A 21,549-nucleotide genomic window follows, 5' to 3' on the forward strand; every position below is an offset into this window, starting at 1 on the left:
TTTAGTTGTTTTTTTCTCTGTGACATATCAGTTTTTAGGCTGACATAAGGTTAAAGTTGTGTTCAATATGAAATGAAAGTTCCAAGACTTCTTCATTTCTGTCTTTTCTTTCAGGGACATATCAAACTTTCAGACTTTGGATTGTGTACAGGATTGAAGAAGTCGCACCGAACAGACTTTTACAAAGATCTCTCACAAGCCAAAGCAGGGGATTTTAGTGAGTTCAACTTGCATCAAGACTAACTGTGTATTGTTTTGATTCTTTGACTGTTTCCTCCATTTACAACATAGCAAGAATCTTGTGATAGTTCTTCAGATCAGGTATATTTAACCCACGATAATCCATACGCCAAGACGTGAAGCTGTTACAAAGAGTAATGTTGTGACTGCTTGATAGCAGTGGCACCCAGAGTCAGTGTTTGCAATACTTTATTTTGCCAGTTGGCCATCAGGGCAGCAGGCTTTAAAATCTACAGGCCCTGAATGAAATCTGCAGGCCCATTTTGTTAAAGTCAAAACAATATAGACTACACTGTACACAGTTTCACACTGTATCTACAAAATCAATTAGCGAAGCCTATGGCGCAGAGAGAAGTTTTTATTTGTTGAAGACTGGTGCTGACATTCCTATGCGCAAAGCGCTGAAATACCAGGAAATGAAACTATAAGTTATCGGAACATGATGGATCATGAATGATTCCCGAACGTTAATAAAGAAGAAAATATGGGAAAGATTCCAGTTGAAAAAAACCCACCAACAAATGACAGATAAGTTACTGAAGGCCACAAGGGCCGGTAAATATTTGAAACTGCCAGCCCGATGCAGTAACAACCGGCGATGGGTTTCGGGCCGGCGATTATTTTGAATGCTGCCCAGAGTGCTGCTTTAATTGTGTTGATAATAATGTTGTGTCTCAAGTCCTTCTCTCAATAACTACCTGCTAAACAGTGTTGAATGTTTCAGATGGGAATCCTATGGATTCAAAAAGAAGAGCAGAAAGCTGGAAGAGAAATCGAAGGGCATTGGTAAGAAGATTATGTGGCAATATTCTTAAATAATTCAAAGTAAATATTGACTCATAATTCAAAGTCATCATTCCTATATTGACATAAGACAGCATGCTGCTCACATTGGTAAGACGTTGAAGAGACTTAACTTGTTTCTACAGACATGTTTAGATTCCACCCAATCTGTGAGCCTATTGCAATATATTTGAAGATGTTCATACGAAAACAAAGACTTTATTCCTAAGTGCTTTGAATTTGGCTGGTATGTTGCAGTAAGGTGTCATTATGTGATGTTCTTTTCCAGGCCTATTCCACAGTAGGAACGCCTGACTACATCGCGCCTGAAGTATTTATGCAGAATGGCTACATGAGCACCTGTGATTGGTGGTCTCTCGGGGTCATCATGTACGAGATGCTTATAGGTCAGTATAGGTCACATTCTTCACTATGTTGACACAAGGCCAAAAGATAATGTGGTCTCAATCCAAGCAGGGTTAGAAAGTAGGACTTGTCCCATGGCCTTGAACAAATTACGATGATTAGGGTATCTAAACATCTATAAGAAATATGGTGGAGGTGTAGACACGTATAGATCCCACAGTGTCTGTCCGTCCATGCCGTCCATGGGGCTCTCCCACCCCACTTCCCCCATCCCCTGTCCCCAACCCCCTGTTCTTGGTTCAAGACACTCAACATTCCGCTCTCCTACCCAGGATGGGTACAGTTCAAAATTATGGGGATTCCCCTGAGGTTTGCATTACATGTAGTTGAATCCAGGGCCTTGCTAGGTCTTTAACTGTTGGCATGAGAGTAGCCTTACTCCAGGGCTGTGCTGTTGCTAAGCCCATGATATTGGCAGTCTGTTAGTTGGACAACATGTTCTTTTCATTTATATTTTCTAGAAATTAGCATTTAAACAATTATTGAATTAAAGACTAGCATTAGGGTTATAACTTGGATCCCCGGTGGTAATTTAGGGTTAGAATATGTCCTCAACAAGCTATGCTTGTATGGTTGTTATATCCTCAAGTGATTTTGTTTGGTTGTAAGAAGCTACTTAATGGATTGGTTGCTACATTCAGTGACTTTGTTGATTACATTTCACCCCACCTTGACTGCATGGACAATTGCTCATCATATTAGTCACAGGATTGTCTGGTCAAGACTTGATTATTTAAGTCTTGCCATCATATATTAATGATATCAATCACAGTATTGTCTGGTCAATACTGGATTATTTATATCTTGCCATCATTTACTAATAATATTAATCAAAAGATTGTATGGTCAAGATTTGATTATTTAAGTCTTGCCATCATATTGATAATATTAATCACAGGATTGTCTGGTCAAGACTTGATTAATTAAATCTTGCCATTGTGCTCTAATATCACTGAGGCTGACATTAAACAACAAACGTGACCCCCTTCACAATAATGCTTAACATTATTAACGAGGACATTCTCAGCCTTGTGGTCCTTGACCTGCCTCCAGGAAATATCTGTGTTATGAGATAGAGATTCGGGCATGAATGCAGTCTGTCCAAAAAATATGAAGATATCAGGACAAACTGGCGTAAGTTCTGTATGTACAAAAATGGATTAAAGCTGCATCTCCACATGTGATTGTGTAGTTTTAATGAATCACCTTTCATATGTAATTGACATACATGTATTCTAAAGATATCCTGCCAGACAGGTTTTCATGAAATGCTTTATAATAGCAGATTATGACAGTGAAAAAGTGTAAACACAGTACTGGTAGTTGAAAGCAACGTAGGCCACCCATGGTTTCAAGTTTGAGTGCCCTCCTGCTGAGGAGCAGTTGGTTTAGAATACACTAAGGCTGGATACAACAGTTCATCACTGTCAGTTGGTTTAGAGTACACTAGGCTGGTTACAACAGTTCATCACTGTCAGTTGGTTTAGAATACACTAAGGCTGGTTACAACAGTTCATCACTGTCAGTTGGTTTAGAATACACTAAGGCTGGTTACAACAGTTCATCACTGTCAGTTGGTTTAGAATACACTAAGGCTGGTTACAACAGTTCATCACTGTCAGTTGGTTCAGAATACACTAAGGCTGGTTACAACAGTTCATCACTGTCAGTTGGTTTAGAATACACTAAGGCTGTGGGCTGGTTACAACAGTTCATCACTGTCAGTTGGTTTAGAATACACTAAGGCTGGTTACAACAGTTCATCACTGTCAGTTGGTTTAGAATACACTAAGGCTGGTTACAACAGTTCATCACTGTCAGTTGGTTTAGAATACACTAAGGCTGGTTACAACAGTTCATCACTGTCAGTTGGTTTAGAATACACTAAGGCTGGTTACAACAGTTCATCACTGTCAGTTGGTTTAGAATACACTAAGGCTGGTTACAACAGTTCATCACTGTCAGTTGGTTTAGAATACACTAAGGCTGGTTACAACAGTTCATCACTGTCAGTTGGTTTAGAATACACTAAGGGTGGTTACAACAGTTCATCACTGTCAGTTGGTTTAGAATACACTAAGGCTGGTTACAACAGTTCATCACTGTCAGTTGGTTTAGAATACACTAGGGTGGTTACAACAGTCCATCACTGTCAGTTGGTTTAGAATACACTAAGACTGGTTACAACAGTTCATCACTGTCAGTTGGTTTAGAATACACTGGTACAAAGTTCATCACTGGTTGGTTTACACAACAGTTCATCACTGTCAGTTGGTTTTAGAATACACTAAGGCTGGTTACAACAGTTCATCACTGTCAGTTGGTTTAGAATACACTAAGACTGGTTACAACAGTTCATCACTGTCAGTTGGTTTAGACTACTAAGGCTGGTTACAACAGTTCATCACTGTCAGTTGGTTTAGAATACACTAAGACTGGTTACAACAGTTCATCACTGTCAGTTGGTTTAGAATACACTAAGGCTGGTTACAACAGTTCATCACTGTCAGTTGGTTTAGAATACACTAAGGCTGGTTACAACAGTTCATCACTGTCAGTTGGTTTAGAATACACTAAGGCTGGTTACAACAGTTCATCACTGTCAGTTGGTTTTAGAATACACTAAGGCTGGTTACAACAGTTCATCACTGTCAGTTGGTTTAGAATACACTAAGGCTGGTTACAACAGTTCATCACTGTCAGTTGGTTTAGAATACACTAAGGCTGGTTACAACAGTTCATCACTGTCAGTTGGTTTAGAATACACTAAGGCTGGTTACAACAGTTCATCACTGTCAGTTGGTTTAGAATACACTAAAGGTGGTTGGTTACAACAGTTCATCACTGTCAGTTGGTTTTAGAATACAGTAAGGCTGGTTACAACAGTTCATCACTGTCAGTTGGTTTAGGCTGGTTACAACAGTTCATCACTGTCAGTTGGTTTAGAATACACTAAGGCTGGTTACAACAGTTCATCACTGTCAGTTGGTTTAGAATACACTAAGGGTGGTTACAACAGTTCATCACTGTCAGTTGGTTTAGAATACACTAAGGCTGGTTACAACAGTTCATCATTGTCAGTTGGTGCCTGGTATGGCATGAAGAGTCCATCCCAGGATCGCTGACTTGGTTGATGCATATTACTATTTTCCAGTTGTGTAGATCAGTGTTCATGACTTCAATCACTGGATTGTCAGGTCCAGAGGTATTTATTTATATTACGGAGTGCAATAGTAAACAAGAAATCAAACCTGTCTTTTTATCACCAGGCTGGAGTGGAAACTTTCATACAAATCTGAAATTCTATTGATTTAGAAATATTGAGGCGTCAGCCCCCAGTATACGTGTTTTATCCCCAATAAAAGGACAACCAAAACACCACGACAATCCCTGAAGCAGAAAATGTGAGCTTATGTATGCAAACAGACACAAAAGGATAACGCTTCAAAAGCTGTATGATGTTTGTCAAAACCTGAAGCAGGAGTCTTTTTCCTGAGGAAGTTATAGAGTATTGAGCTAAGCCTTGAGTAATGAAGTGACCGTGACTCCACTGTATTTCTTAACAAAGCAAATATTGAATGAAGTATGACTGGACTTTGAAACCATGGCTGCTTTCTTCCTTTGACATGGGTGTGGCTGCTGTTTGGGCGTCAACAGAGGAAAAACTGACATTTGTATTAAATCTGAAAGACTCTTCTTTGGAAAGATCAGATGCTCCATTGTTTGGCCTTTATGACAAGAAAAGGTCGGAGGTCAGAGAGAGGAGATTATAAACATACTGCCAGTGTTGGTAGTTATGAGGTTAGGGAGACTGGGAGGTCAAGGCTTAATGTCAGAGGTCACGTTTTGTTGGGGATCTGATGAGGAAGTGAAGTGAGGGTTAATGTAAGCTGCCTGCTGATGTTAGCAAACTGTCATGACCTGTTGAGGAAGAGGGATAAAGCAGTGTTGACTATGTCACTTGGATCTGCACAGGAGCTGCTAACTGTCCTGTGTACTCAGAGGAAGAAAGTAACCTATAGATTCAGTGCTGGTTGATATATATTGTGATGATTTAGATAAGGTCTGTGACGTTAACTTTTGTGTACACAACAAACTAGTTTTCATGAAGGACATCGTAGGACAGCTATGATATCTTTCACTTTGAATGGGTTTTTGATCAAATAATTGTGTTCTAGGACAATGACAGATTGTAATCATTTGAACTCAAAATGTCCTGGTAAAAAATATGCCTGTCAAAAGTTTTTAAAACCATCAAAATGCCATTTGCCTCCACAAAACTCTGTGTATGGGATCCAAATCAAACTGCTGCATGTTTCTCTTGAGAAACGAAACCTAACATGTGCCAGAAGTTGAATAAAGAACAAAAATCTCAAACAGAATTGAAATTTGAATTGACTTTAACTTTGAATATGTTTGAGATTTTAGTCCCTTCTTCATCTCAAATACCCTCATATCACATACAAGGCACTCAAAAGTACAAGTGTGTTATTATTGTGCTTTTTATATATTATCAAGACTGACGCTGGGAATGGGTGGGCACCATGGATAATCCTTGTTACGAGCAATGTATTGACTTGTGAGGCAAATGGTGTAGCCACTGACATACATGATACAAGTAATACCGATATCATTTCTTGTTTTCCAGCACTGAGTTGCTTATAGCCATACAACACCTACTCACCAACTCTGTGTTGAACCTAGAATGTCCTTGACCTTGCAGGTTACCCGCCATTTTGTTCAGGAGAACCCCCAGGAGACATACAGGAAGGTGATGAACTGGCGAGAAACACTCATCTTCCCGCCAGAAGTGCCTATCTCTGAGGAAGCCAGGGATCTCATTCAAAGGTATGATATGGGGACCCCTTGTTGTTGACATGGTTCAGGTGTTTGCAAAAAATGTTATAAATTGGCAGAGTACGGTCTGTGCACCTTCTTGAATGGCTGAAATACATCAAATTTGGTTACATCCTTGTTTAAAATAGACTGTCAAGTTCTACCATGAAATGTGCAATAGACCTGAATCTTGGAAGCTGTGAGTTAGTCATATCATTGGTAGAATCTTATGTATCTTGTATAATATATATCTTTTATGATTCAAATTTGTGGAACCCGTGAAGGTCCGGGTTAGAATGAACCTTCAGTAACCCATGCTTGTCGTAAGAGGCGACTAACAGGATCGGGGGGTCAGGCTCACTGGCTTGGTTGACACATGTCATCGGTTCCCAATTGCGCAGGTCAATACTCATACTGTTGATCACTGGATTGTCTGGTCCAGACTCGAGTATTTACAGACCGCCGCCATATAGCTGGAATATTGCTGAGTGCGGCGTAAAACTAAATTCACTCACTCACTCACTCAAATTTGTTGATGTTATTCATCAAGCCAAGATGTTCTGCTAATTACGATAACCAAATTGCACTAAAGCCAAACGATTAAGAAATAATATTACTCTAGTGTGCACATAGCTGAAGAGACACTTAGATTTAAGGTGGGCTCAAAACCTTCAGAATGTCACAGTCTATAGTTACTGTATACAGTAAAGGTGTGATTATAGGCTCAGCTTAAGGTTATTGTCCAAGATATAATTAGTTGTACGTTCTCAGGATCCAGACATTTGATCCATGTTGTGACACCACAAACTGACTTGCACATCATGCTGAATGTGTACATGAGCGGGGTGTAGAGTTACTGTCACAGAGGTCAGTTGCTTGATATCCAGATTATAGCTGTGTGCAGTCTAGTAGTAGTGATGGCCGATTAATTTAGCTTTCTTTCTTCTCCTACCAGTGCAAAATATATGAAGGCAATAGAAGTGTGAAAAATAAAATATTTGGCCTCAAAACAATGTCGATAATTGCTTAAAATATGTATTGTTCTTTAATTTTGAAAGGAAAATGTTTAAAGTGGAACAGGGAAGAATATAATTGTTATTTACTCTAGTGTATAGAAATATGATGCCTGCTATCATTGATAAAGGGGACTCCACAAGGAAATACATGCATTACTTTTTCCTTCCTGAAAATTTGTCTTGAATTAGCAAACTTAACTGTGAGAGCTCTAGGAAAACTGGAAAGAGCTATTTGCATAATTATGGAAGAAAGATAAACTAAATGTAACAGAACCACATTTATCTGAATCTGTATTGACTAATAACAAATACACACTGAGGTATGTGATGGCCATAGAAGCAGAAAGTGCCGTGTTACTATCACTTAGTCATTGAAAACCCAACACCATTTGTCTACTCATGTATATGAATCTTGTGACTCAAAGCCTGGCTTGTAAATGATGCTCTACCATGGAAAACAGACCCTTAACGACTTCCCTAGTATGTAGCAGTACCTCCCTGACAGGACAAATTCTGTGTTACCAATGGGGCCAATGAAACATGATCATGAAATGTTCCAGGATATGTGGCCTGTCTTACGTTTATCGGTTGTGGAGCGGCCATGATGCCAGGCGTGTTTGCAGCGGTGGTCGAACCTGAGCTCACATATCACTGTTTTCATGACTTGTGAATTATAGAAAGGGAGATAAGAATAATTAGGTTGGATGATTGTATGACCCAGATAAGATTTTGCATTGTGTGGTTTTCCAATATGATCGTTCAGGAAATGATATATATAGTAGAAAATCATAACAGTTTAGAAACAACCAAGTTATGCAGAATATCCTCAGCATTTAGGCTACAAACACCACAAAGCCTACAGGTGGCAACATCAATAGAATTCAAATGAACAGAGATCAAAGTGAGTCAGGTTTGTGAAGCTGTAAGTCCATTGGCTCTGTGAGCAGATACATGGCTATATTTGGCACTTGAGAAGATCCGTGTATTCTCCTGTGTTGAAGGCATCATTGAGCATTTAACCTTTTTCTGATGTTTTGATCATTTTGTATAACATCTTAAGCTGGAGGTAAATGTTTCAGGAACTTGTAATGTTTCAATGTTAGAGGTGGCATGAAGAATTATTCAGGCAGATGGTCTTTTGAATTATGTTCCTTGAAGCATTAAGGTATTGGTTGCTTCTGAATAAAACTCTGTATGAAATATTGCATAAGACATCTTCAAATATACAAACAGTATTTGTTGCCAGACTGGCAAATACAGATACAACTGCTGCAAATGATGGAAGGCTCCAGTGTAAATAGTTCCATGGTGAAGCTGTCTCACACTGTTGACTGGGAAGAACTATAGTTTCATCAAATATTTATTTTGGATAACAACAATCATATTTCTGGCAGGTTTGCAAAGTAGAAAATCCTAAGAAACGACAGACTGTTTTGTCAATTCCTTTTTCTGTAAAAGCGAAATGTATAGCTGTTATAAACACTGGCTGTGTAGACAGAATGCACTTCTTTCAACAAGTTGGAATGCTGCTATGTGGGAACAAATCTATTGAAACCAAGAGGTGGTACATGGGAATCTTTATGGACCCAGACCTGTTGTCAGTCCTTTCTGATGTTCTCTCAGTAGTGATTAGTGCTAGTAATTAGGGATTAAAGTTATGGAGTCTTTGCTATTCCTGATGTTAAAAATGAAATACTTAGTGTTGGGGTTAGGGATTATTCATAGGAAGAAATCACTCACAAGTTGATTCTTCTTCAAGATCCAAGTCATATTTCTGATTTAGATCATGTTGCAAACGTCACACTCATTGCAATAAAGAAGTTGACTATCCATAGAACTTGGTTTTCCTTCATCTTTACAACTTCTAAAATGCCACCCAAAGAGTGAGTGAGTGAGTTATTAGTTAACATCACATCGGCAATATTTCAGCCATATCATGACGAGAACACTTGACATTGAAATAGAATATATATAGATAGTGTAAAAACCTGCCGACAAAGGACAGTAAAGCAACTAGAGTATCACAGATATACATGTAAAACTAGTAATTGAATCTAAAACATTTTAACTATAGGGGACAACACAATATAAAAATAGGCTATAGATCACCAACAACTGAAGCCACCCAAAGAAATCCTTGGCTAGTTGTTATGTTGTTTGATATGCTGCAGGTTCTGTTGTGACGGAGAGCATCGGATCGGTGCCCACGGTATAGAGGAGATCAAAACTCACCCATTCTTCAAGATGGTAGACTGGGAACATATCAGGTGGGTCACATGTTCTTGACTTCTTTTGTGTAGTATATATACAGGGGCGGTGGGGTAGCCTAGTGGTTAAAGCGTTGGCTCGTCACGCCGAAGACCGAAGACCGGTTCGATTCCCACATGGGCACAATGTGTTAAGCCCATTTCTTGTACAAAGCGGCATAAAACTAAACTCAGTCAGTCAGTCAGTATATATACAATGTCTATAACCTGAGACTGTTTGATATTCCCAGGACATTCATATCAATGAGGATTCAGAAATTATGAATAATCTGTTCTTGATTATACAGGAAAACATTATGTATTGGCAAAACTTAATTGATTTGATTTTACATTTGGCTGGTGTGTACCCAGTTCATCTGTATAGCTACGTGGTCTATGTCATAATGACAACTTTCCGTCATCAAAAAACTGTAGGATTAGTTGGTTGTAGCCTTTAATGTATTTATGTTTTTCATGAAATCGTTTCCTTATATAGAAGTCCAAGGTTGTGATGTTGAATGATTTACACTGAATCTCTGAAAGGCACACTATCATGCCACACTTCTCTAAAAATCAATATTGCATTTCTCTCATTATACTAACTATCAGCCCCCAGCGAAGCTACCATATAATTTAACCCCATAGAGTTATGTCCCTTGGAATGCTCTTTACAATATTATCCAATAACGCAACTTGTGATTGAGGCCAGTTCGGCAAACACCGATAACAACGCATGCGACAGTTTTCGATGTACGGAGCAATCGTTTACATTCCCTATATGGCATCTGTTATCTGTTTGGAAGCTGTTCGCCTCAAAGTTTCGATTATAGATTTCAGTCAAGTCGTAAGGGATAACAAGTCTTTTATTGTATTAATAGGAAGCTGAAGTGAGTGCATATGCCCCAATATATATATATATTATAGACCAAAATATTGTCGAAAAAGTGTGACATTGTGCCTTTAAGCCATAATGAAGCCATTGCTATGAATATGTCTTGCATTAACAGTTGTAGAGTTATTATGTCCCTTGAGCTGACAGATTTACAAATGTTCTCTCCTTTGGGTTTTTGAAACTTCTTGGATTGTTTTGATAGTGAATCAGTATAGTTTTACACAACTTTTAGCTTTATCACAGCCACATTACAAACAGGGATACCAGAAATAGGTTCAACACACTTTATATATGTGGGGATTTGAATCAGTGTTTTCAGTGTGACGAGTTGATGCTTTACCAATAGACTACCAACCAACCCTATTATTTTGGTTCATAACTGATCTATTGTAATGAGGATTCTTCTTACAACAACAGTCCAGTCATGCTATAAACATCTGATTTTGTTCAGGGAGCGTCCGGCAGCCATTCCAATAGAAGTGAAGGGGATCGATGATAACGTCCAATTTTGATGATTTCCCTGAAATAGACCTCAAATGGCGTAAGTTCCAGAGAAAGCTCTTCTGTGTTATCTACATGTGTTCTGTCATTTCTACAATCTGACTGATGAAAACATTAGAATTCTTTTCTGCCGGAGAGCGGAAGGTCACGGGTTTGGTCCCCGACCGCGTCATACCAAAAGACGTTAAAATATGGCACTTGTTGGTCCCTGCCTAGCACTCGGCATTAATGGGTACAACAAGGACTGGTCGGCTCGGAGTCAGTATACTGTGTCTGAGTGGGCTATTCATGCTTCACTGCGGCATGGTATCTCAGTGGGCTAGCACTATAAAACCAGCTTCAGTCTGGGCTAGTACAAGCAGCCGCACATACATACACATACACTTGCATGCACGTCGTCATATGAGCGCAATATTCTTAAGCACGACGTTAAACCAAATTTCACCTCACCTTAGGAAGTGAGGCCAGGGGTGTAGGAACAGGGTTGTCTGTCAATCCTTCTTGATGGCAACAAATGTTCTTAAACACTGTTCATGTTAGTGAAAAGAATTTTACACCCTGCTGTATTTAAAATGAGTGCGAAACCTGAGTATCAACAATTTCATACAGTATTCTCCATGCCTTGCAACTTTGGGCATATTGTGGCATAAAATGGGGACATGTATTCTCAAAACTAATTTAGAGAGGAAATTTCGGACCAGACAAAGCCTCAACCATTTCCCAAGTCGGAGGGGTCACTGACCAACATTTATTATAGAATATAATCTCTTGCATTTTTTATGAGACCTGTAGTCCACTAGCCTTTTAAGATTTATTTTTGTCCTAACATAAAGATTATCATTATCCGAGTACAGAAGACAACTATGTGTTCAAGTCGTTGCTTGCAGAGGACAGATTGTTTACGAGAATACTTTTTTCTCTTTTCAGCAACATCTCCGCAGCAGCAACAAGAAGGTAATTTATTCATGTTCAGGGAGACTGAATATATACCTTTCATAGACATGCATGCATTATCATTCACTTATACTAGTATTTGGTACACCTCCTGTGGGTTTTTCCTAATCTGACATCTGTAGTTATGTTCAGTGTTGCATTTTTCACTTATACTAGTATTTGTATGTCTAAAATTTAGTTCAGTGTCAAATTTAGCAGTGTCTTGAACCCACTGTCAAAGGGGCATAACTCTGTTTCTCATCTTGTTAGGATCTCAGCCAGCACTGGCAGGAATTCACACTGGAGCAAACATTATGCATGTGATTATCACATGACCTGTTGAGAAACTTATTTAATTTGTTAGTTTCTTTCTGTTAGCCTTTCTTTTAAGGGTGCGGTGGGTTAGCCTAGTGGTTAAAGCATGTCGAAGGCCTGGGCTCAATTTCCCACATGTGTGAAGCCCATTTCTGGTGTCCCCCGCTGTGATGTATCTGGAATATTGCTCAAAGCGGCGAAAAACATACTGACTCACTCACTTTCTTTTAAGATTACTGTGATCCAGTCTGGGTATGTTGTCAGTAGAGAGATACACAACTATTTCACAAAGGATGGAAAATTATGTGTTTTGCTCTGTGTTGTAGAAATTACAATTTTCATTCTAGTTCCAGTTACAATAATGAAGAGCCATTGATGATGATTTCATTAAAGGAATATTTTTGTACAATGAATACAACTTAGTGTCTTTCTTCCAGCCACAAACATGACTGCCGAGGGCAGTGAGAAGGACCCTAAATACAAGGACTGGGTGTTCATCAACTACACATTCAAGAGGTTTGAGGGGCTCACACAGCGAGGAGCTCGACCGCCTCTCTCCAAAAGTTAGAATATGGTCCCCAGAAGCGGACATGTTGTGCAGGGAGTGAAGATGGAGACAGCTTGTGTGATATGTTGCATCCTCCTGTAACCTGGCCTGCCTGTCTGTCTGCCTGCCGCCAGGAGTCTCTTATGCTCTCTGTGTATCCAGAGTATACGGTGTTGTTTTGAGTAGTGCTGGAAGAATGATGTGATTTTGCAAAAAGTTTCTGGTTTCTTTTAGGTGATCCAGTATGAAAGACAATAGTGTCTGTGTGATCAGTGTTGGTTCTTTGAGTTCGTGAATGACAGACAGACTGAAAGAAACATTGCAGTACCTAGGAGAATATATTTCAGTTACGAAACCTGAACAGAATTTGAGTGTCCAGTTTATCCTGCTCTAATCTTTCAGCTTCATAGAACACCAGGATTTTAGCTAAGGAGAGCAGACGACAGGTCAAGGTCAGGCAGGTCAAAAGTCAGAGTTCTCCTCAAAGTGATTCCTTAAGATGACTATGGGGTTCCTGTGAGCCAGTCTCTGAGTGGTTTCTGTGTTTGGTTTGATCTTTGGCTCTTGGGTTGTTTGTTTGAATGATACCAGTCATCCTAATTGCGATATATTCAGGTATTTGCATGGTAACCATTAGTGTCCACTGGCGTCGTATTTATAGCTAGCCGATTGTGCAAAAACAACATTTCCTTTTATTTATTTATTACAGTTTCGTTTCCATTTCGTCCCAAATGAATATTTAAAAGCTAAAAAAGAGAGAAAAAATACCAGGGAACTGTTTGTTCTGACATTATGCTGTGAAATTTGTGATTCCTCTGCTTCTAGAACACAAAGCTTAAATGGAGTGAATATGTCCATATGATGTTGAGTTATTTAATGTACGACAAAGAGAAAGCCATGCTTGCTTCTCGTGTGTAACAACATTCCAACTCTGTGTATATAATCCATGTGATTCAGAACATTGTGAGGAAAGTGTAGTTAGTAGGAGGGTTATTATGTCCGGGTTAGTCTTTCGTAGATATAGTGTTGACCTTTAACAAGCAGTTTGTTACATGTGTGTTCTCACTCTGGGATGACAGTGAGATGTAGTGCCGGCGTTCTGGGCAATGTGGATGGTACAGGTGCGACAGTTTAGACCGATCTTCAGTCTAGAAAAAATGGTAGATGGCCAGTTGGGAAATAAAATGAGTCATTTTTATGTCATCATCTACTTTTGAACATTGCAATACCCACCCTAGACTTGACATTATTCCAAACAGGTCGAGCCAGAAGAAATGTTGTAGGTCCTGTTAAGTACAAGGGTTTATTCATGTTTCAGTTTCATTACTATCAGCCAGTCTACATCAGGAGATGGCTGGCCTTTACCCGAGTTTGATCATACACCCAAATTTCTTATAAATACAACAGCTCAGCCCACCTGAAGGTTCGCGTGAAAGTGTATCAGTGTGGCTGTATCAGCCCAGTAAACACACAGTGGTATCCATTCTTGCCTCAGATGCCATGCAACTAGTGATGGTTTTAAGTGTTGCTTACTCGAGATGTTATACATTTAATGCTGTTAAGTTATTAGCCAGAAGTGCTGAAAGCAGTCCGGTGCCAAGTTTACGTCACTGTAGTCATACATAGTCATGTCGAACAACACAGACATCTTCCAGCTCATACTGATCATAGGCAACATTCATCACACGAGAATCGGTGCTGGGTTGTCCACTCCATCGGGTGATCAATTGACAAAGGATATGAAAAGATGAAACGGCTCCTGGTCAAGTGATCTAAATCATTATCCACAGTTTCTTGAATCATAAGGAATACAAAATCTACGTCCCCTTATAACCAGTTCAGACAACAGGAATTAAGAGGTGTACAGACGTCTTGAAATGTCTTGTCAGATAGCATGTCCTGTGTGATTCATTTTGCAGCCATCAGAACTGTGCGAGACCTCATGGACTGTGGACGTCCCTCAAATAAGTCTCTGTGTTGTGTCTTAAGTCAGCCATACTGTAAACAAGGGAGACAACCCATGCAGATCAGTAAACTAGCAGTTGTGGGGGCTCTTTCATCAGCTGATTATTGTATCTTGTCATATCTTTGTGGTGCTAAGAATACATAAATAATGAGTATTTTGATTTGATTTTTGGTTGTCTTTCCACAAAATGTTAAAACAGTTTGATTAATATTGACATGCAGCTTTAGAAACTACTCCTTTTAAAAAAATTGTCTGCTGATAGATGAAGGAGAAAGATCAGAAAGTAACAATTTTCTTTTTTACCAATTTGCATATTTGGTGGCCTTCACTGTGTACATTCACCATTTCTGTGTCGTTGCTGGCTGAATGCTGCATCATGTCCTTCCTCATCAGATTTGGTGTGAGCTGGAAGCCTGTGATCTCAAGACCACTGTCGTACATAGCCTGTTGCTGTAGGCCCCTCTAGATTTGTTGTAAGGATGCCCAGGTAGCCAGCTGTTCAACAAGCTAATGCACCTCAAACTTAGATGTCATTCCAGCACAGAGATCCATGCAAGGTTGTTGGTCATTTTGTAGGAAACTTTGAGCTGTTTTGTAGTTTTGAAACTTAATTACTTGGTTGTACGTAAATTTAACTGCAGTGAGGTATTGTTCGATACGTTTTCAGCTGGCTTGTTACACGTCTAGCCCCGTGGCAATTTTGTTAATATTTCCTACCTATAAAGTGTTCAGAACTGATTTGTGGGCATCAGCTTGGTGTGTTGTCTATATATTGTATGTGTATGTGTTGATAACGTCGAGGGGAAGACTGTCCGCTTGGGGTGTTCAGCCTCGTCTTGCTGGGAGGCCTGGGTTTCCCCAGCACACTTATGCCATCTATATACTTGATCATTGTCATCATGTTACTGCGGATATTGAGATGTTTTAGGAAGTGCTTGTTGTGGATGCTGTTGTTGTAAGGGGCAGTGTGTTGAGTGAAGGAACAGACTTGAAATATTGTGACGTATCTACACAGTTTCCTTAATCACTTTGTGTAAGTGTGCATGATATTCAAACATGTTTCTAAAAATTACAGTCCAGACAAGAATAATTGTCATTCAGGTATGCTCAAATAAATATCGAACTCCGATTCAAATTTGATGTGAAGAGGTTTTGAAATTGTAATTTTTCTGGATTAAAAATCAACATAAATTCATGTTAATGTAGAACATTCTGCAAGAAAACTATGTTTAATTTGAATAAATACCATGACAATTTGATACATTATGCAAATCTTATGAAATGTTTTTTTGCCATGTTCTCTGAAGTGATACAGTATTCCCCACGATGGTTGTATGGCTACACATTACAAGTGTCCAGATTGGAGTCTGAGCTGTTGTCAATGAATGATTGTGGTTCACTATTGTGTAGACTGTATATTATTCTACTGATATGTACATAGTGTGTCTAATTAAGTGCTAATCCATTGTGATCAATACTTGTAATAGTCTGGAATGATTTCAGTTCCGTCTGTCCAATCAGTGAGTAGATATATAAATCTGTATATCAATTATTCAAATGAAGCGGTCAATAATCATACTGTGTATGTTAGCTGAAATGTCTTGTTCAGCAGCTTGGTTGACATTTACGAGGAATTTTAGCAGTTTTATCAAGTTTAGATTCCACCCTTCTCCCATTGTAATAAGGGTGTCAATTATATGCCTACCTCATATTTCAAAACATTTCATATTAACTGGCTCACGGTTATTAATTTGCGCTGTTTTTGCATTGATGACCAGTTCAAAAGTTTAATTGAGTAAAACATTGAATTACTTTAATTCAAATATGCCATCCGTGCCCCTCTATGTATACACCCCTACCCCTACCCCTACCCCTACCCCTAGCCCTAGCCCTAGCCCTAGCCCTAGCCCCTACCCCCCACCACCTGACTCTACACATGGTAAAGATTGGCTTGGTGAATAAGAATCAGATTTGTTGCTATTCATAGCCAAGATTCCATACAGAACATGAGACATGAGATAAGTTGATATATGATATAATCCGAGGGAACTGTTCACCCAGCAGTGAGTGTGTACCGGATATGATGGGATGGTCATATGAATGTATAAGCATGCACCTTGTGTGTGGATGTAAGCGTAATATGAGTACTCTCATTACTATTATTAATGGGTACAACAAGGACTGGTTGGCTCGAGTCAGTATAATGTGTCCAGTGGGGTATTCATGCTTCACTGCGGCATGGTATCTCAGTGGGCTAGCACTATAAAACCAGCTTAAGTTTGGGCTAGCACAAGCAGCCACACCTACACATACACATGCATGCATGTCGTCATATGAGCGAAATATTCTCAAGCACGACGTAAAACCCAATTTCACCTCACCTCATTACTATTATTTATTATATAACCTTCCCCCAACCAGTTCTTGCATGGGCAATATTTAGCCTGGGCAATTTCTTCCCTCGGGGGAAAAAATATGCTTAGGCCAAGCTATGAAAGCTGGGCCAGCCCTCATTGCTCTCTAAATATAAAGTTTTACAACCGATCGGGCTTACACCAAACGAATGGCTTGCTACGCGCCTGTCAGTGGTTGTTTTGACTTGTTACACAAGGATATTGAAAAACTGCGTAAATATTACATTTTGAAAAGTGATACAGAATTGTGAAATGAATTGATACATGGGTAGGCATATAATAAGTTGTAGGGTCAGGTGTAATTCTGTATTGAGTCAATATGCGGGTGACTGTGGCACCTGAGTTGTTCAGCTTAGGTGTTAGATGTGATCAATAAAAATTAATGTTTTATTTTAGGATATCAGATTTGCTAAGACATTTTGGACATAATTCTATGTGTAGTCAGATGTACAATATTTGACAACATTCAAATATCCAGACTGACAGCGTTTTCAAACAAGTCCATTTTTTTCTAGGTAGGAGGGTTTTGTCTACATAGGCTGCCTATTACCAGTTTCATTAAATCAAGTACCTTGCATTAAAATCTGAAGGCATACTAATGGTTAAATAAAATTATGAATGTTTTTCAAGTGTAATTAACTTTCAAGTACTCTTTAAAAATGTTGCACAGTTGGGGCACAGTAATTTTATGTACATGACAAGCTTGTTTTTTGTTGTCGAAAATTCATTGATAATATCCTATGATTAAGTTATTTCAACGTAACCAACACATCCAACTTGGTTGAAGCTATTTTTGTTCCAAAACTCATTCTTTGTATATTCCAAATGTTTTTCTTTCATCTGAATAAAAATTCAGTCATATCATATTTTGTTTCATAGAAATTCCCTTCCCTACATTATTTGTCATAACATAATTTTTTATTTCATTTATCATAATTTTTGCTCCCTTCCCTTAGAAGGAGATTGAAGATATTATCTCAATGTTCATCAATGCTTTTGTGTATAGTTTTCATTGTATTTCACAGTTTCAACCTCACATCTTTGAATTATCTTATCAAGCAAATAGAAGTGATTCTTGTTCATAAAGTCTCTTCATTTCAGTGGAGTTGTTTTAAAGAGTTTTTCAATCTTCTATTTTTGTCAGTATGACGTTAGAATATGTGGCTTGTGGTTTTAAGATTGTATGGGATTATGTGGTTCAAGACTCTTTGCAAATAGGTATCCAGCTACTTTACCACTGACCTATAATAGTGAATGTTTTAGAAAGAAGTTTGCATGAAATTGGTTTAGAACATCTGATGATCAGTGAATGTATCAGTGCTTTTCATGAATTATTCAACAGTTTGTTGTTTGATTTTCAAGATATCTTTTTTAAATTCAACAGCCTTGTTACATAGTTAACTAGGTGACTATAGAGACAGATGGTGGTTTTGTTGGGTTACATTTTGGGATGACTTGAAATAATCCATATAATAAGTGCACTGTCAAGGAATATAAAATACAGGTATTCCTACTTTTTACTGCTTTTCTCTTATGCATGCACAAACAGTTGCAAATCATAGCACTAAATGTAATTAGTCCTGAGAATATGTCCTTACCAAAATCAACTTGAGACATGCAATGTCTTTATCAGGCACCGTAGGAAGAGGGCACCTGCCACCTTGATTGGCCTCGTCAGAATTGTTTTACATTATTTTCCAGAATCTAAGAAGTTTTAATTTTTACCTTTCCACATTTTCTGAATGTGCAATTAGAATGACCTTTATGTTTATAAATAAGTTCTTATTTGCTATTGGTAACGTGAGGAAGCTAGTCTACCCGTTTCTTCCTCGTTCGAACAAATGTTCTTTTTGAATTAGTGTATTCCCTTATACCATAGTGTCCCTGCAGTTTAGGAATCTACCGCACAAATCTATCTTCTATGCTAAAAGTATTTCATTGTGTTTTTCTGATTCAGCTTTCCCTTTGACCCCTATTTCATTAATGAAATAGTCCGCAAACAGTAAGTACACAGCACCATTCTTACTTCTAAGGGTAGTGCAAGTTAGTAAGGGCGAAGGTCTTCCACTTTGTCAATAAAAAGGCTGCTGAATTGATTGGATGAATAGAGTGTTGTCAGAATTGTCCACACACCCTGGTTGGTAAATGTTAACATGAGTAAAGCAAGAGGTCTTAAAATCACCACTTGCCTTTCTCTCGAGTTTCTCGTCTTTGTCAACTTCTGTGATATGCTGACTTCTGAGAAGAAATTGTCTCATGTAAAAATGTCTTCAGCCAATAAAATTGTTATCACGAAATATCGAGTTATTTGTTCCTGTTTATGGTCCGAGAGATTTGAAATGGAGATTATAGGGCTGCTTCAAGTAGTCCATTGATGACGCACATAATGCAGATGAAGAGCAGGTTTTCTACAGCAGCTCTACAGCTGACTTTACATAAGACCACACGTCGTGACCTCATGTATAAACATACTTAACAGAATCAAGTAAACTTACACAACGAATAGGCAAGGAATTCATATCAAAAGTGTACCCAAACCATGAAAACCACGATACGACCGAACTCCGACCATTTGGTCGTTTTAGGGGAGATAACTCGTGGTGTCTTCAATGGGAAGTTGCTTCTCCAGCAACTCAACTGATGAGGTTGTGTATCCTCATATTATCCCTTGGCAACTTTCATTAGAATGAATTTATATTTCCTTGCTCGGAATCTACAAGGCGCAGAATAAAGAATTGATATGTTCTTAAAATTGGACAACCAAATATTTTATGGCCTCGGATGATTCGAGAAAAGTTATTCTGAAAGTATGGGTAGATGTTACTAAATTTCACTCATGTCATTGTGGCTCGTGTCGATCATGATGTAAAATGCTTAAAGAAACTGCAGTATCCCACACGATCTTCATACTCACATGCGGATTTGTTTTTGTTAATCTAATTAAAGGGATGGTAGGGTAGCCGTGTGGTTATAGCGTTTGTTCGTCACGCCGAAGGTCCGGGTTCGATTCCTCACATGGGTACAATGTGTAGAGCCCATTTCTGGTGTCCCCCGCCGCGATATTGCTGGAATATTGCTAAACGCGGCGTAAAACTAAACGTGTTCGGTCTTAATTTAAGATTTAATCTAACAGATCATATTACACAGCTGGTTCAAATATATACGTTGAACATGTCACTTTCCTTCCCTGGAATCTTTCAGCTGTGAATGTGCTGTGTGCTGGCGTCTTTTTATTTATTGAATATCTCGAGGCTTTGAACTGATATGGACAACCACATATTCTCCGGAGAGTGACTGGCCCGGAATATCGGGAGGTAGCGACACGTGAAACGCTCGTACAATCACTCTGTATACCTTTGGTACTATACTTCAGAGAATAATTGGTCCATTATGTGCGGAAACATAATATTGGGCGCCCAAGCTGTTCAAACCCCGTCTCTCACTCGAGATTTTGAGGCAAACTGTTTTGAAAGCCGGAAGTAGAGTGTGATGACGACGACACACTCTCGTCAACCTGAAGCCCGTGATCAGCTTTTACATGGAGAATAGGTTATCCCTGTTTTTTCACTGTACTCACAACCACTCCAGATCCGATTCCTGCAGTGCCGGGCACCATGGGGTGTTTTGAGAATGGCGTACATCCTCATGTATTCAGCCAGACCTGGTCAAACTAGATATAAAGCTATCATTAAATGTTTTTCTACCTGTGCATTAGGTACGTTAGATACGCTACTCACTAAGTTCCAAGTATACATATGTAACGTGAAATCCGGTTGGAATAAAATGGTCAGCTTAGACACAATGCTGACATCACTGGTGCCCGTTTTGATAGATCTGCGGACAACACACGCAAACACCTCATATGTCTATTTTGCCAGGATGTTTCACAACTCCGATTTCAGCTTACACCGAATGTCCGTGAGTCACGATTAAAATCAGGATATAAAGTGCATGTGCTGAATGTCCGTGAGTCACGATTAATATCAGGATTTAAAGTGCCTGTGTGTGAGTTTGGCTTTACGCCGCACCCAGCAATATGCCAGCTATATGGCGGCGGTCTGTAAATAATCGAGTCTGGACCAGATAATCCAGTGATCAACAACATGAGCATCGATCTGCGCAATTGGGAACCGATGACGTGTCAAAGTCAGCGTGCATGTATGTGTGTTTGTGTGTGTATTGGGAGGATGGGAAGGGAAAGGTTGTCAGCAAAATATAGTCATAAAATTACCTTCACCCAGCCGCCTTAAATAAACGACCAGTCCCTTATAGTGAGTGAGTGGGTATGGTTTTACGCCGCTTTTAGCAATATTCCAGCAACATCACAGCGGGATGCATCAGAAATTTGCTTCACATATTGTACCCTGTGGGGAATCGAACCTGGGTCTTCGGCGTGACGAGCGAACGCTTTAACCACTAGGCTATCCCACTCCC

General features: G+C 39.1%; 1 protein-coding gene across 1 annotated transcript in view; it reads left to right on the plus strand.

Moving 5' to 3' along the window:
• Window positions 1-14,861, plus strand: part of LOC124277767 (serine/threonine-protein kinase 38-like) — a 66,421-nt gene extending 51,560 nt beyond the window's left edge. The window contains 10 exon segments of the mRNA XM_046713501.1: window positions 115-217; window positions 965-1,026; window positions 1,313-1,430; window positions 6,173-6,192; window positions 6,194-6,297; window positions 9,473-9,568; window positions 10,891-10,936; window positions 10,938-10,980; window positions 11,868-11,894; window positions 12,626-14,861. Coding sequence (XP_046569457.1) covers window positions 115-217; window positions 965-1,026; window positions 1,313-1,430; window positions 6,173-6,192; window positions 6,194-6,297; window positions 9,473-9,568; window positions 10,891-10,936; window positions 10,938-10,980; window positions 11,868-11,894; window positions 12,626-12,756 — 750 coding nt within the window. The 3' untranslated portion in view covers window positions 12,757-14,861.
• The last annotated feature ends 6,688 nt before the right edge of the window (window positions 14,862-21,549 follow it).

Source organism: Haliotis rubra, unplaced genomic scaffold (genome assembly GCF_003918875.1).
Source record: "Haliotis rubra isolate DU_JTF1 unplaced genomic scaffold, ASM391887v1 Scf227, whole genome shotgun sequence".
NCBI lineage: Eukaryota > Metazoa > Mollusca > Gastropoda > Lepetellida > Haliotidae > Haliotis > Haliotis rubra.